This window comes from Epinephelus fuscoguttatus, linkage group LG2, assembly GCF_011397635.1.
Source record: "Epinephelus fuscoguttatus linkage group LG2, E.fuscoguttatus.final_Chr_v1".
In the NCBI taxonomy this organism is placed as follows: Eukaryota; Metazoa; Chordata; class Actinopteri; order Perciformes; family Serranidae; genus Epinephelus; species Epinephelus fuscoguttatus.
The window spans coordinates 30,984,427-31,000,883 of NC_064753.1; the positions used below are offsets into that span (position 1 = coordinate 30,984,427).

At 41.5% G+C, this 16,457-nt stretch overlaps 1 protein-coding gene across 1 annotated transcript; it reads left to right on the forward strand.

Annotated features, from left to right (window-relative positions):
* The first annotated feature begins 1,597 nt into the window (after positions 1–1,597).
* Positions 1,598–16,173, forward strand: gas2b (growth arrest-specific 2b). The gene is made up of 7 exons (XM_049595720.1): positions 1,598–1,820; positions 2,792–2,901; positions 3,710–3,851; positions 5,227–5,290; positions 7,172–7,739; positions 7,834–7,941; positions 15,518–16,173. The coding sequence occupies exons 1-7, from the start codon at positions 1,598–1,600 to the stop codon at positions 15,725–15,727; spliced, it is 1,425 nt and encodes a 474-aa protein (XP_049451677.1). The 3' UTR covers positions 15,728–16,173.
* The last annotated feature ends 284 nt before the right edge of the window (positions 16,174–16,457 follow it).

Genomic DNA, 16,457 nt, shown 5'->3' on the forward strand with positions numbered 1-16,457 from the left:
GGATCGCTGTGGATCTTTTTAAGGCACCTTTTTATGTTTGATAATCTTCCTTCACAGCTCAGTGAGTCTGAAACAGAAAGAGGGAATTTTGCACAAAATGATTTTGGAAAATACCCACTTTTTGGCTAATTCCAGTTGCTGAAGCTTTATATTTCTGCATTAAAAGAGGGATTTGTTTCCCATCTCATACACTGAAGACAGGGATCTCTTTAAAGACAGTATGAAGGGCCCAGGCTCAGCGGCCCAAGGGCTCAGAGGGCCCCAAAGCTAGAGCCTCTGCATGAGTTTCTGTTAATAACTTTGGATTTCTTATCAAAAAGCATAGTCACCATCATGATTTTTAGAGTGTTTCAGTCCTCTCAGTTTATCTGCAGGACTTTCAGCCCCGTTTCCACCAAGCAGTACGGTACGGTTCAGTTTGGTACACCTTTTTTCCATTTTCGCTGTGAAAAGTCGTGGATGGTACCCATGGAATCTTTCCATACTGTCCCCATTTTTGGTCCCCCCTCTGTCGGGGTACCTAGCACACAGATCTGGTACTAAAAGGTGGAGCTGTTAACACTGCAGTCTGTTGATTGGTCAGTAGAGGATGGTCACTCTGCTCAGGGCTGAGCTGTGGCTGGTTTTGAGGCTCATGTAACCACTGTTCATACCGTGGAGAGTTTTATTAGTAAACTGTAACTATAAAATGAAAGGATGTTTTGCTGCCTCTCGCAGCAGCTGAAGTCTGAGAAACAATTGTTTAATTCAGTGGGCCGACTGCCGTTAACCTTTTAAGGTGGAACATTACTTGTTATGTTACTCTATGCGTGAGTTGGCGATGTGAATCCATCAGCACATCTTAAATTTCACTGTGACAGCTTTGACCATTACTTTAGTTTCTATTGTCTCTCTTGGATGACGAACACTTTTAGTAATGAGTGGATCTTCAAGCCTTTAAAAATATATATTAATTTCAACCGGATTATGTGAACTGCATGTATCCCAATCCTCACCTGGAGAAAAAAAAGTGTTGCGGAGCTCCATCAACACTAAACCCCTGAGCTTGCCTGAGAAGGACTAAATGCACAAACCCACTATTTTTGAATCGATGGGATATTTTTAAATATCCACGGAGAGAGACTCTCACTGCAGCCTGTTCTATTTTGTTCTGAAAGTGTTGGCATGTAGCCTTGTTCTGTGGGTTAGATAGATAGATAGATGGGGTGCAGAGAGCACCACATGGTTACACACCAATGACCATGTTGTTTCACTTGTGATGTTATGTGTCTTGTATTTTGCGGAAGTATAATTAAAGGCAAACTGGCACACTGTTCCAGTCATGGCTGTATTTTAACTCTTGCATCGATAGATTCAACAGAGAGGCTCAAATGGTCAGTTGTACTGGCAAAGCACAGCTCAGCTGAGTTCAAGTCTTGATTGTAGCTGAATCTCAAACCAAATTCTCTGAAGAGTAACCGAAACATCAATAAATCAAAATGTAAATAAGACAATACCCAGTGTATGCAAAATGTCAAAATCAAAATCTAACATGACTATAAACAACATGTATTATCTGGTCCACCAGGGTCTGTCAAAGACCGATCGGAGCTGAAGAATGGACAGTGAAGTGGAAGCGATGAACACCAGCCTTGACAGTCCTCTGAGCCCCAGGCACCTGACCGGGTTGGGGATGAACTGTCTTCTTGGCCAAAAGTACAGACACTCTGGGCCCGGCCTCGCCAGTCCTCAGGAGTACAACCAGTGGCTGCCTTATCGCCATGACGCCAGCCTGCTGCCCATGAAGGAAGACCTCGCCTTCTGGCTCAACAACATCCTGGGTGAGACTTCCATTGATCCATATACCAAACCAATGTTAACTATTTTTTGCAGTTATCCTCAGGTGATTAACCCCTGGCAGGTTGGAGGGCTTTTATTTTGAACAACAGGTGAAAAAGCTGCAGTCACGTTAAACACAGAGGCACATTAACCCACTTATTATCCCAAATCCTTGAAACACCTCTCCATGAGGGGAAATGTGGCTGGGACTCCAGGGAAAGGGATGTTTCTTCCCACTTTACTGCATTGTGAGCGAAAACATAAAGGGTCTGCACATGCCGCAACGTGTTCAAGCTGTCTGGAAAGTGACAAGACTCCAACAGGATGAGTTTCTGACTAATGCTGCAACAAAAAAAAAAAGAAAGAAAAAGAAAGAAAGTCAAAATAGCTTGTAGGCCAAAGAGTTATACAGGTTTGCAATCAGAAAAGTTTGCTTCTAGTGGATCATAAGTGTTGAATGAGAGGGATTACTTTTCTGTCTTCTTCTTCTTATATTCTGTGTAATAGAATCAAAGTTTTAACGGATATGTGATTACTGGAACATGCATGTAAATTATATCATATGTATTTATAGGAGTGGAACATATTTCCGCAAAAATACCATGGTTTACCAGCTCATTTACATTTCTTTTCAGAGGTATTCTGATTATTCTGATCTCTCCTCACCTTCAGAAAACCCTGCTGACTGAAAACTGCACCAAACAGTTTTGTCTCATACTGCAAAAAATATGACCCTCGAAAACATCTGAGCTGATAAATGGATTTCAGTTTTTCAGTGTTGTTTAAATTGTATGGGGTTTTTTTCTTTTTTCTTTTATTTTATAAATCTTATTAATATTTTCTATTCTGATGCATTGGGATATAAAGTCTGAGTGAAATATTTTTAAAACGACTCATATGCAAAGGCATGGGTATTCTGAGTAGTAACTATAAACTACTATACACAGTTCAGTGTTTGCGTGTGTATCCTCAGATGTGGACCTCACAGTGGATAGTCTGATGGAGAGGTTGGATAACGGCGTTCTCCTCTGTCAGCTGGCACAGCTGCTCCAGGACAAGATGATGCACACCAACAATGGCAAGGTGCTGCAACAACACAAAGTCATGTACATATTCACACACGCAAACATGCATACAGAGGAGACGACACAAGCAAAATTGCCAAAAACATAAACCACACAATACAGCAATTGTATTCCACAAAAAAAATGTGCATGTGTGTGAAGTGTGTGTGTGTTGAATATAGTTTGTTTAAGAGACTCCTCCCAATATCTGAAAAAAACCTCCCTGAATCCCAGTGCAGTTTCCATCCTACCCTCAGCACAACAGACATGAACAGTTACCAAAAAATTGCAAGGCACAAAAACCACTATGCATGGCCTTCATTGACCAAAGCACTGGACAATCCTCTAGAAGTGTGGATGTCCGTAAAAAGTTAATTAGGATTCTGAGGCTCCTTCATGAGACTTGTAAGCAACAGTCCTCTGTAATGGCAGTGAGACCAAACCATTCAAGGTAGAAACTGGCATAAAACAAGGATGCACGATTGCCCTCACCCTTTTCACAGTCTCCATTGCCGCCGTTCTCCTCCTAATGGGTCACACTTTAACCCCCAGTGTCCAGATCATCCATACGACACAGTACAAGCCAGCCATTTCACCAATTCAATCAATCAAACTAACTATGCAGATGATACTCTCTTTGTCCACACAGGAGGGGCTACGCTTGCCTTGAAATATTAATTGGTTGTATGAGCTTATAATTCATATTCATATTAAATGTTATGATAGTAAAAAACACCTGCAGCTACGACCAAATAGCCAGGCTGTAAATGCACCTCTGGTTTCAACTGCATGTTCACTATGTGCGCGTGTGTTGAAAACAATCACAGCCTTCAATAAGAAGAGTGATCCACTGGCGAGCTGACGCAACTTCTGGATCATTCTTCGCCCGAGACAACACCGCCAACTTCCTGTACTGGTGTCGAAAGATTGGCGTTGATGAGGCTTACCTTTTCGAGTCAGAAGATTTGGGTGAGTATAGACTGAGGATTGCACCTAACATTAAGGAGTTAATTAGCTCTGAAGTGAATCGTGTAATGCAACATTTGCAGTGTGTTATTAATTAATTTAAAATCTTCAGACTTTCCACCCTGTTGAAGTCACAAGAGCTGTTTCTAAGGATTTATATATTTGTGTCCACTGTAATCTATTTGCTGTGTGGGAACACTGTGTCCTTTATATTTCCTCTTGTGCTGTTGTGGTTACTAACACACTGTCTTCTCTTTTGTCACCTCTGACCCTCTGTCTGAATCAGTGTGATGACATTGTGCATCATTTATTTCTCATACAAAATAGTGTGTTTCTTTTAATTTGCTTGGACCAACATTTAGTTTTAAATCATATTATTTCTGTGCAGTTGTGTTTTTTTTTCCCGGTTGGTGATTTACAATATAGAGCAGGGAATATAATTTAGCTATGTGATGGGCTGTAACATTTTCAATGTGATGATTATATGTTTCAGACTGTCTGTATCATTTCTCATTTATCCTCTCTGCATGTATAAAGCTCTGTGTGCCTGAGGAGACAGAAACATGCAGTTAACATGCTAACGTCTTTCTGTATCATTAAACGTCCTCTTCACTTCTTACTTGGGCATGTCGACGCAGGGCAGCAGATGCGTGCGAATGATAATGTGCAGGTTAATCCCCACCAACAATAAGTCCACCCCCACCAAAGATCCTCCTCCCTGCAGGCAGACTAACCCACTTCACTTAACTAATTGAACGACGGGGAGAGTAAACTTACTGTATTTCGACAGGCTTCAATTTTCTACCTCAGTGACACGAAGGCACAGATGATCACTCTTTTTCTTTTCTCTCGTCTCCTTTTCTTGCTGCAGCCATGATGATGGTAATAGTGGATGTCAAATACAGGTGAATGAAAGCACCATCAGTGACATACTCTCTTCTCGTTACATTTTTATTTTGTTTTTTGTGCTTCTTTTTTGTCTGTTTCAGTTATATGTGTTGTGGGCTTTTATGTATTTGCACATATTCCCATGCATGCTCAGCCAAATCTTCTTAACATACAAACTAACTGTGACTTTTCCTGGTTCAAACTAAGTGCACCGAGCCCCCTTTGTGATGTGTAGGTAGGGGTTCAGGATACTTGTTTACGAAGCTTTCGTGCCCTCATGCCCTCAGCTGCACCTCCACAGGAATTCCAGCCCTGCTTCAAAGATAGACAGAAAAGGTGCCCTCTCTCTCTCCAGGCTGCAACTTCTGTTTTCTTTAGACACAGACAAAAGTTTATCTCCCGAAACATCTTTCCTGTCAGATGAGTGACTTCTTTTTATATCCACCTCTCCACCCTCTTTGTTTGTGCTTCCTGTGCGTGCCGTGTGAAGTCCTTCACAAGCAACCGCGGGAGGTGTGCCTGTGCCTGATGGAGCTGGGACGGATTGCAGCCAGGTAACTGCCTTGCTTTTGGTACAGCTCTTGAAAAATAAATCACAACTGAATCTCACAAAAAAATAAAAAAAGATAAAAACTTCCGCCACACAACAATCATAATGTCAAAGACGGTGGCCTTCATTTGCTGACAAAGATGATTTTAAATGGCCAAACATGCAATACACTTAGACATTATATCTGCTTTTTCTATCCCCTACTAGACTCACAAGTCAGTCTTTAGACGCTTTGCTTAACTAAAGACTGATGTCTTTCTCCCTGATTTTGTGTTTAGATGGGCGGATACAATTTCAGAGTTTAAAAAAACTCCCTACGTTGCAGAACCAATAGTAAATCTGCAGGGCGGTCCTTCGGTGGCTCGCTGAACTCTTGTGCTTGTAAACATAGTCCGACTGCGTTAAAAGTTTTAAACAAAGTCGCTGTAAGTCCTCATTTTCACAATCTTGTGGACTGAGCACACATTTGATAAAACAGAGTTAAATCTCTTGGCATCCATTTTCAAGCTCTCTGTGTGTTTGTGGCCTTGCGGAGGAGAAAAGGGGGAGGGCACATTTCCGAGAAGGCGTGTCCTTTTCAAAAATGCAAGGGTGTTGCTTTGTTCCCGGCCATTTTCTCCGGTGTGTTAAATACACTTTAGAAAGGAGTGTCCCCAGACTATCAGAAGGCGGAGATCTCTGATTGTCTGGTGGCGAGACTAATCCCCTACAGTCCACCCATCATGTTCCTAATTTCATTAAGACATTTTTTAAACAGGATGTTACTTCACACTGTTAATTATATATATATTTTGTTGCAATATTATTTTCATACAATTGAACTCTCACTGGGGCTAGGGGGCGCTTTAGTCAGGTCACAAATCTGTGTCGCCCCAGTTAAGCCCCCTGAAACATGGTTGTATTTTTTAAATATTTTCTGAAGTGCTTTTAAATTGTTAATTGTGACTGCATGGGCACTGTTTGGTGCAGACGTCTTTCACCTCTGCTGCAAGTGAAAGACTTTTTTGTCACTGCCTTGTGTTCACTCACATTACACCTACACTGCTTTCTAACTGGACGTGATGTGAACGAGCGAGTGGGTGAACATCAGTTTTAGTGTTTCCTAATGAAGATGTCCTAACCTGCACCATGCATCAGCAAACAGACGAAGTGACGTGTCATTATGTTGTAAGAAATATTATCATATTTTTGGAAAAATGAAACAGTGATTCCAGAGAGAAGCAGACAGAGGGGTCTACAGTCTGTGTTTGAAGGATATATCCAGGATGTCAAACTGACTCAGCAGCAACAACAGGTTAAAAAGACAAAGATAGTTAGAAGCTAAAGCCGAACTATAGGCTACAGATCACAGTGTAAAAGTGAACCACCACATCACTGCTGATCGCCACAGAAGACAATGAATATAAAGGGAAACTTTGCTGATATTGAACCAGCTGTGTGGCATTGCAGTGTGTGCAGATGAATAGTGTTTGGCTTCACCCATGTGCTGCTGCTAGCACCTGGCCCTCCGCCACCAGACGGGCAGGGATCTCTGGAGGAAGTCAAACAATGTTCATCTGCGCACACTGTGATGACACACAGCTGGTTGAATATCACATATAAATGACCTATTTGAACTACTGATCCTTGCTTTTTACTGTTAGTGACTCTTGCAGCTTGCAGTGTTCAGTTACTTAATATGTGATTTTCTTATTTTAATCAAAACAAATGTCTGTGTTTTCAAATTAGTTAAGCTAAGCCAGTTTCAGTCTTTCCATGTGCCTGGTGGTGACTGCATTAGTATCCTCTGAGGTTCAAGTATTCCTGGTTGTGAATCCTCTGCTGTGTGACTTAGTGTTGATTTATCCTTACGTTTGCTGATATATTTGTTAAACCTCTCTCGTAGGTTTGGAGTGGAGCCTCCGGGGCTGGTGAAGTTGGAGAGGGAGATAGAGAGGGAGGAGGCGGCGTGCTTATCTCCATCCTCCCCTCTGCCCTTCTCCTTTTTTCCTCCAACATCATTGTATTCTCCATCACAATCATCCCTACCCCCCGCCCCCTCCCCTCCTCCCCCTCCACCTGCGCCCCTCACTCCGAGCACAACCGGTCTGTCTGAACCCCTCGCTGCCTCCCTCGCCTCTGATCTTCCATCAGCCACAACAAACCCAGTGCCTACATGTTTATCCCCTCCTCAGTCCTCCCTCTCAGCCTCTAACCCTTGTACAACCACAGCCTCCACACAAACACCTTTGTTCTCTTCATCCTGCACCACTGACACATCTGCCTCAGCTCCACTGTCCGCACCCTCGCTGAGCCCAACCCTGGTATCCACCACCAAAGTCTCTTCCACCACAATAATTAGCCACACTCCCACAGCTACGCCTCCCATCACCTCCCCACCTGCAGCTCCTCGCTCCTCCAAAAGATCCACAACCCGGAGGAGCACAGGCCCCAACAACATTTTGGATGATATTGTACGTATCTCACTGACAGTGAAAGCAACCTTATTTGAATTTACAGAGGGTGTATCCTGTATGATTTACCATCTCTCTGTCTGACATGTTCCAGGTGAGGAACATTATAGAAAACCCTCCCTGCAGCTGTGCCACCAGGTTCCTTGTTGAGAAGCAACCTAAGGGCTGCTACCGTGTTGGAGACAAAGTCCTCTATATACGAGTAAGTATGTTCATGCTGACCCCGTCTCCTAGAAATGATTAGCTTATTTGCAGAGTCACAAAATATTGGGCCTATCTGCAAACTGTTCACTAAGTATTTTATTTATTTGTTTCATTCGTAGCAGCTAAAGCATAAATAAACATTCCTGTTATGTTCAGGCACTCACAGCAGGTTAAAGTTAGGGAATTTCAGACCATTCCTGTGACCAGGGTGTCAAACACTGACACTTTCTCACACCCCTTGGTGTTTGATATCGACGCCACAGGCAGTATTTGGCATCTTTATGGGACACATCTAACTCAAATGTAAACCTATCTGCGGCAATACATGATGCTGAGAGAAAAAGATTAAGTATAAAAAGCGAGAAAGTCCATGTAGGGCAAAAGGGAGGGAAAGTGGATGGGTCAAACCAAACCAGACTTTCACCCAGGACACTGCAGTTCCTGTCCAAAGTGAAACCAAATGTCAGTGTTGTTCTAACACATTACGCAATGTAGTATGATATGTCACTCATGTGATATATATGTATGTCAGGTAACATAACGTAACAAATTTATGTATTTTAAGCCAAAAATGATATTGATGAGATGCTAAGAGGCATAACAAAGAGTTGGTACAATCCAATCTCAAATCAAAGTCATTGAAATCCAGCGCTTTGGCAGTGACTTGCAGCGTCAGACACAGACAGCAGAAGCAGTCCTTTAACATCGGTATGATATGCAGCCGGTTGCCGTTCTAGTTTAACAGTGCCCGGTGGTGTCAGGGGGAAATGCAATGTGACATGAACAAAAGTTAAGGCAGTGAAAGTCCAAGTAGGGTGGGTCGTTGGAGTGATGGATGGGTCCAACAAACAGCAACTTGCACCTGGAAGGCTGGTGTTTGCATCCGGAAGATTATAAAGCTAAACCCTGTTCTTTTTTCTAATACGTAACTAGGTGCTTTTGTTGCCTAAACCCAATCACGTACATTAGTTGTTGAAGGTAAAAAAAAAAAACCAATATGTGGTGTTGTACCAGCGTAGTGTGTTTATTTTGAAGGAGACTGTATGTAAATGGTAAATTTCCTGTGAAAACGAAAGTGTATTTTGAAAGAAGACAATGCATGTAACAGGCAGAACTTGACACGGCGTCCCAGGATGTCAACAACCAACGCACCCAGGATACTTTTCACATCATATCTGGAAGTGGAAAGTCCATGACCAAACATCTATACGTGACGAGGTCGGAGTGAGAATGTGTTGGTCGGTATTTGACAACTTCGGAATTAGATCTGGCTGGGAAATATTGTGGTTTTAGCCAAATACTGATAAAGTCCAGACTTTAAGACCTTTAAGCATGAGACAGGACAAGTTTACAATGTTGTTATTTATCTTAAATTACAATCCTTCCCTTACCAGAACTAAAATCTATCTGTTGCCTAAACCTTACCTCATGCAGGACTCAGGATGTGAACCATCCTTGTACATCCACCATTCACTTCCTCCTCCCTACAACTTGTGTGCAGTAAAAAAAAATCACCACTTCCTACACTTGAGAAAATATTGTTCTCAATTCTGAAATTATGTTTCACATGAATACATAAGAAAACAAACTAGTAACATATAAATGTAATTTAAGATTTAGGATTTTATGAGGATCCCCATAAGCTGATGCAGAACATTAGCCACTATCAGCTACGTCAGCTATAAACATATTTTCTAGAGGGCTGCTGCAACACAGTCACCAGAATAAATGTTGGCATTGTACATTGCATTATGTTTCTTCAGTGTTTCAACAATGCTGTGTTAATTTGCACTTATGTTTAGGCACAAAATTCACTTGGTCATGATGAGGAAAAGATCATGTCTGGGTGGCATAATCACAGCTAAAAATGCTGAAATGTCTCTTTAAAAAAACATCAGGTTTTGTTGTTTGTTGGTCTCAATCAGTGGTCCCCATCTTGGCAGCCATCTTGCCTAAGTGTAAAGATCCTTGTGCCACTATCCCCTTCACCTTCACATGACAAAGTCAGCTCATATACTATGTCATGTTAGAAATGTTGATATGATATGTAGGAAATGTACAAATGTAATGTATTCCTGGTTTGCAGAAATGTACAATGCTAACATTTTCTTCTGGGGACTGGGCTGATGAGCACCCCCTTCACTAAATGGATGATAATGTTATTTTCTAAGATATTAAGGTAGTAAAATAACGAAATCAAAGCTGTGGTTGTGTGAAAATAGATGCATTATTGTGTAATCTGGAATTGTAACTTGATACCATGACTTTTTAAATATAATCCACATCTAATTTCTCACCCAGTGAAGACACATCACAGATGCTACAACACATAATGAGGTGTGAGGTGTGAAGGCCCTCAGGTTATTAATCAACAGCTGAGTCAGCAACAAGTGCAGTGTGTCAGAGCGACTGATTAGCAATCTTTTGGGATTGAGACGTCGGTGCCTTTCAGCCTCCCCGAGTCGTGCACCGCACCGCGTGCGTCTGTACAAAGGCTCGAGGAATGGCCTTCGGGGAGGCAGGGTTGCTTGGCAACCAATGGTCAGGATAAGACAGGGCTGACAGTGATTTTATTCAGTACATAGACCTTCAGCAAAGAGTTCAAACCTGAAGGAAAAACAAACACGTCTCTTTCAGGATGATTTGGCGAAGATATGACCGTGGTGTGCGGATCAAATGGCAGCCCACTCGGGATTCCAAGTCCACCTGGGTGTGGAGGGGTGTGAATATAACAGGAAGGTTTTACTTCACTGTCTGCAACCATCAGTCCATACAAAGAGAAAATACAACAGCTTCAGTGTATATTTAGTAAGGCATTAACTATAAATCCGTTAAAAAGTTCATCCTGTAAATTTAAAAATAGTTGATTTTTCAACATCATAAAATGTCACAACTTTGGTGGCTAATTAGTCACCATCTGAAACCCATTTAATGCTTTGTGAATTATATTGACCCAGCACTCTGTTAACTGGTAATCAATGCTGCAGCATCAGTTTGCGTTCAACAGCTACATTTCTGACTGGCTGACAGACAACATGTTTTCACTGTCCATTTAGAAAATAATGCCTTCCTTCGACTCACAGGACACCTGTTTCTCCACAGCACACCTGTCAGTCACATGGGAGCACGTGTCTGAACACCACATCAAAGACAGGCAATAAAGATGTCATAACCAAAGCGTGTCATAAGTTTACGGTCAAGTGCAGCAGGTTGCGAGAAAAATCCCTTTTATTTACTTCATATTTCTATATTTCAAGGATTTGTTTTTGTACACTGTCTCGACTGTTTGACCTTTTGTGCTCGCCTTCTCTATGCAGCCTGCAGTTACGATATTTCACCATAACTCTGGGTCCATCTGTTAGGTTCAAGCTGTAATTACTAGTTTGTAGACGCTACTTGAACTGCTCCCGTCTCTTTTCTCAAACACACCTCAGCTGCGTGAATAGAGCGTTGTAGCCCATCGACCCTGACTCCATCCATTACCTTGAGCTGCCTATGTGTGCACAGGGAAACATGCCATAAACCTCAATTACCATACACCATGATAACCCCTGTGCAGCTCCTAAGAGAGAGCACGCCATTCAATGTGTACAGACCTTTTTAAAGAGCAGATACTATTGATTACCGAGACAAAGTCATTAGAGAGGGGTTTAATCAGACAGCTTGTTAATGAGCGGCTGAGCATGACCGCCCCCTCCTCACGTGTAAACTTTTTACCCCACCTCGTCCCCCCGTCTCTATTCCCTCTGGAGTCTATTCAATCACGCTGGCCCTGGAGTGCTCCACCATTCTTTGGTGTTGAAAAAGAGGAAGGCTTTTCTTTCTTCTCTGCGCCCAATTAGGCTCTCCTTCGGCTTTGTAGCAACACTGTCTGACTGTGTCAATGGAAAGAAAAGACATTCAAACACCTCACAATATCATGCCGCAGCAGTTCTTTGTTTATCATGCTAGCTACATAAGACATGAACCTAAAAAGTACAACGAAATCGTCTTGTTTTGAAGACTGGAACCAAAATCAGGACCCAAGTGAAGATGATTAAATTGTTTTAAGGCAGACAATCCCCTCATCATCCTCATTTCTTAAGTGTACCTGAACAAGACACTGACACCATAGAAGCTCGAGGGTCTCTCTTCTGTAGGTGACCCTGACCTTTGACCTTATAGAAGAGTAGGACTGCAATTAGTCACATTCATGCTTTGAGCTAAATGCTAACAGCAGCATGTGGACATAGTCACAGTGGTAATGCTAACATGTTGATGCAAGCAGTTGTAATGTTTACAATGTTCACTTTCATAGTTTAAACATGCTAAGCTATGCTAATGCTGATGGGAATGTCATTGGTTTTGCAGGTATGTTGTCATTACATTAAGTGACTGTTGTTATCTTTATGATTCTTTATGCTTCAGATGGGGCAATCTGCACCTACCTGTAGGTAGGAGTGGGAATTACCAGAGGCTCCTTGATACAATATTATCACGACACTTAAGTCATGATACAATATTATTGTGATTTCTGAGTATTGTGATAAAATATTTTGCAATTTATTACCTTCTTTCAACTGTAAATTATGTCCACGAAGAAAAACTTTGTCAACCTCTGTATTATTCTTCTCCTCTTTATTAAGATAAAGTTTTCAGTCTGTTCATCTCACCTCAATCATTTTATTTGCGGCAAAATGTATTTAGTGGACTGAAAAAAAAAATTCCAGTAGACTCCCTAAAGTTTAATGTGTATTTGTAATATTATTAATTTATATAATAAACGAACTGATACTTGGCACTGTGTGACGATACGATATTGTCACACAAAAATATCACGATACTATGCTGTATCAATTTTTCCACCACCCCTACCAGTACGCCACAGGGTGCATATCCAACACTGGGTTTCGGCACCAAAACTACTTCTGGTGTGGTTTATGGAACTCAAGCTACATGCGTGACACACTTACCTAAAATACATGATGTAAATGAAGTATCCTAGGTGAGTTAACCTACATATGCAGGTCAACATTGACTTTTGGTGTCACACAGGACACAAACAGTAGGAGTTGAAGTCCTGTGTTTGTTTGACCCATCCATCCAAGCTGCAGCTCCAGTCATATTTACTACAGAAACAAGAGGTCACTGTCCAACAATACACATAAATAGGTAGTGTAGGGCCATGTGGTGCATTCAATTTGAGCTTAAAAGCCTGAATTTCCATACTTGTCATACTTGTGTCTCATTTTAACATAAATACACACAACTTTGTCCAACTTTTTTCTGTAGACATGTTGCTTCAGTGTGTAATGTGTTATCATCAACTGGTACTACTAACAATGGCTAACCTGCCTATATCTGGTATTGCTAAAACATCTTGGTTTTTGGACATGTTGCATACTGGAAGGAAGTCAACGCTGGTGTGACGTCATTCCTAGCTCTGACTTCTGATGTAAATGAAATGTAGTAACACTACCTCGAATCTTCGCTCCTGATGTCTGCTGATAACACCCATTCAATGGGCTGATAACATTTGAAACAGATGCCAAAGTGGTAGATCAACCAACCGATGCCATGCCAAGGGTCGTGCTGCTAGCATGGCTGAAATCTACGTCCTCATCCTTTGAAATACATCAAATTAGTTTTAGTTATTTGGCCCAGTACCAAGAACTTCAGGGTTTAACAACCTGCACAATAGAAGGTGTAAAACTGTACCAACTCTATTCTTAAATCTTCAATTCAAAAAGAAAAAAAAACACCAAAAAGCTTTAGAAGGGAAGTAAAGGTCCATCTGCAGACTAATCAATATACTGTTCCAGGGACTCGTAAGCATACAGTAGTACACATTCAGTATCTACAGTATACTTTATTTAATCAGGTATTCTCATTGAGATCAAGACACACCTGACACACACATGTGCCTGCAGCAGCTCATAAACTGCACTGCTGCTTAGTTTCTCTCTTTACCGTAAATATTAAAAAATGACTGTACTCAAAAACAGCATCAAACCCAATGGATGTGGCTAAAGCCTGCCTCCTACTGGCGGGTGTGTAAATGACTCCTCCTCCCTGAGTACACTCATACATCTTTCAGCAGAAAAGGAGAGAGAGAATCAATGGAGCTGCCAGGGAGGACACAGGGGAATCCAGACGGTAGTTTATGGGCTGCAGACGTAGCACACTTTGTACGGAGACCTGGAGGGGGGAGGGGGTAGTTGTAGAGACAGAAATAAAGGAGTCTGCCTGACAAAGAGGGCTTGTGTTGAATATTACAGTACAGAAGGAGGCTGACTCTGTGTTTTAATTTTAGATTTGGCAGCACATGTCCCTGCTTTATAATAATTCTGATGTGTACTATATAGTTAAATTTAGCTGTAGAAATATGCATATTATAGTTTAAAAGATAGGAGTTTATTTAACCAGGTAACAAGAAGCAGTCATAGCCAAAAAACAGTCAATAATCAAGTGACACATAGGATTAATAAAAACAATTTTATGAGCAATAAAAACCATCAAATAAGAGTTTTATAATCTCAAATTTAATTTAATAAATTAATAAAAAAATAAAAAATATATATAAAAAATCACCATAATTAAGAAATGAAATAAAATTAAATCAAAAATGATTGAAAATAAACTTTGGCTGATGACTGGCTGGGAATTAAATTCCCTCCACGTCTGACAGGAAAGTGGTTTATTCAGGATGTCAGACTTGACCCCTGTCAACCTCAACATTTTAATCTGCAGGATGACAGCTGAGACAGACCACGTCTGGGGTTCCCTCTATAGCTGCCCGTGTCATTCGGTGCGTGCTTGCACCATTGATTTTTCATCCCCTGCACGTGACACACACCTCCCCATATAAGAAGAGTAGATCTGCTTGTATTATCACATTCTTAATGGTTTCTTAATGAAGATTTTATTGGTGATAAGACCAGAGGGGGGTGGGCCGGTGCTGACAGGACAACGGATGGCTTTGCAAGGTCTCCTGGGAGCGTTAATGTCTACTGGGAGTTGAGGGTCTGCGCTGAACTCATCTCAATTTCTCCTTTCATTTTTTTTCTCCAAGGCTTTATATTGTGGCTGTAGTTGCCATAGTAGCGGTTGGTTTTCAGCTGTGAGGACGGCTGTCTTGGAAGGATGTGTTGATTCAGATACAAGTGACCTCTCTGCAACTTCTGTTAACAGACAGACTGGGAATATAGTAGTGGTTTTAATTCAAAATACTGTTTGTTAGGTGGCTCGTGTTGCAGAGCTGTGTGGGTGTGCCTTTGTGCGTCACTGCGTGCGTGTGTGTGTGTACGCATGTTCATATGTGGATTAGTCCTGCGAGTGTGCTCAGCTGGTGCCACAAGGTGTTGTTTCATTTGGTTTAATGAGATTTTGACAAAGCTATCCGAGAGATCATTTGCCTTTCATAGCCAGAGCTACACACAAGGAGCTTGTAAATATTAGATTGGTGTGTATGTGTGTGTGTGTGTGGAGAAGGGGGGCTGCTTTTCAAATAATTGAGAATTCTATTCATCAAGGAAAAGAAAATATATGCACATTTTTCCCCTCCTCAACTGAGCTGTCTTGTGTCACCTTTGCAGATGCTGAATGAGCGTCATGTGATGGTGCGTGTGGGCGGAGGCTGGGAGACCTTCATAAGTTACCTGCAGAAACACGACCCCTGCAGAGGGGGTGGACCTGTTGGCAGATCTGAGGTCAGGGTCTGCAGGGACAAAGCAAAGTCACCCAATGTGAGCATCTCACCTGACAGCTACATGGTGGTTGGTGCTCATTACCGGAGCAAGAAGTAGACTCTCAAACTGCTCTGAACATCTCACTTAATCAGACCAAACTGTGCGACATCAGTGATTTAACAAATTGCTTTTTACCTCAAGTTTAAAAGGAGCTCCAATTCTTTCTATTTAAGGTCCACGGTGTAGGATTTAGAGTGATATATTGGCAGAAACAGAGTATAATATAATGTCTTGAGTATATAATAAGCTCAAAATAAGAAATGTGTTTTCTCCAGAAAGGGCCATTCACATGTTCATGTTTTCGCTTTTTCGTGTCAGCCATCGTAGTTAGCAGCCCCTCCGTGAGAACTACTATTCAGCTCCTGGTAAAGACTGTCTGAATAATGAACACCCAAGGAAATCTAACCAGGAGTTCACACTTGGCACATGGGAGAAGTTTCAGCTGGTTGCAATCTGCATTACTCACCACTAGATGCCACTAAATCTCTCTAAATCTTACACACTGGACCTTTAGAAACTGTAGATAAAATTGTTTCATACCTGATTGTTATTGGTATAAGTTATCCAACCTACAGTACAGAAACAACTTGGCAACAAAGCTATGTCTGTGTAGTATGCAACAATTAGTCAGTGAGCATAAAATTAATCTTCAGGGATCTTAATGATTGACTGATCATCTCGGTCACTTTTTAGGTTTGTTTGTTCCAGCTTCTTCAATGGGAAGATTGGCTCCTCTTATATGTGATAACAAACTGAATGTCTTTTGGTTTTTGACCAATGGTTGAAC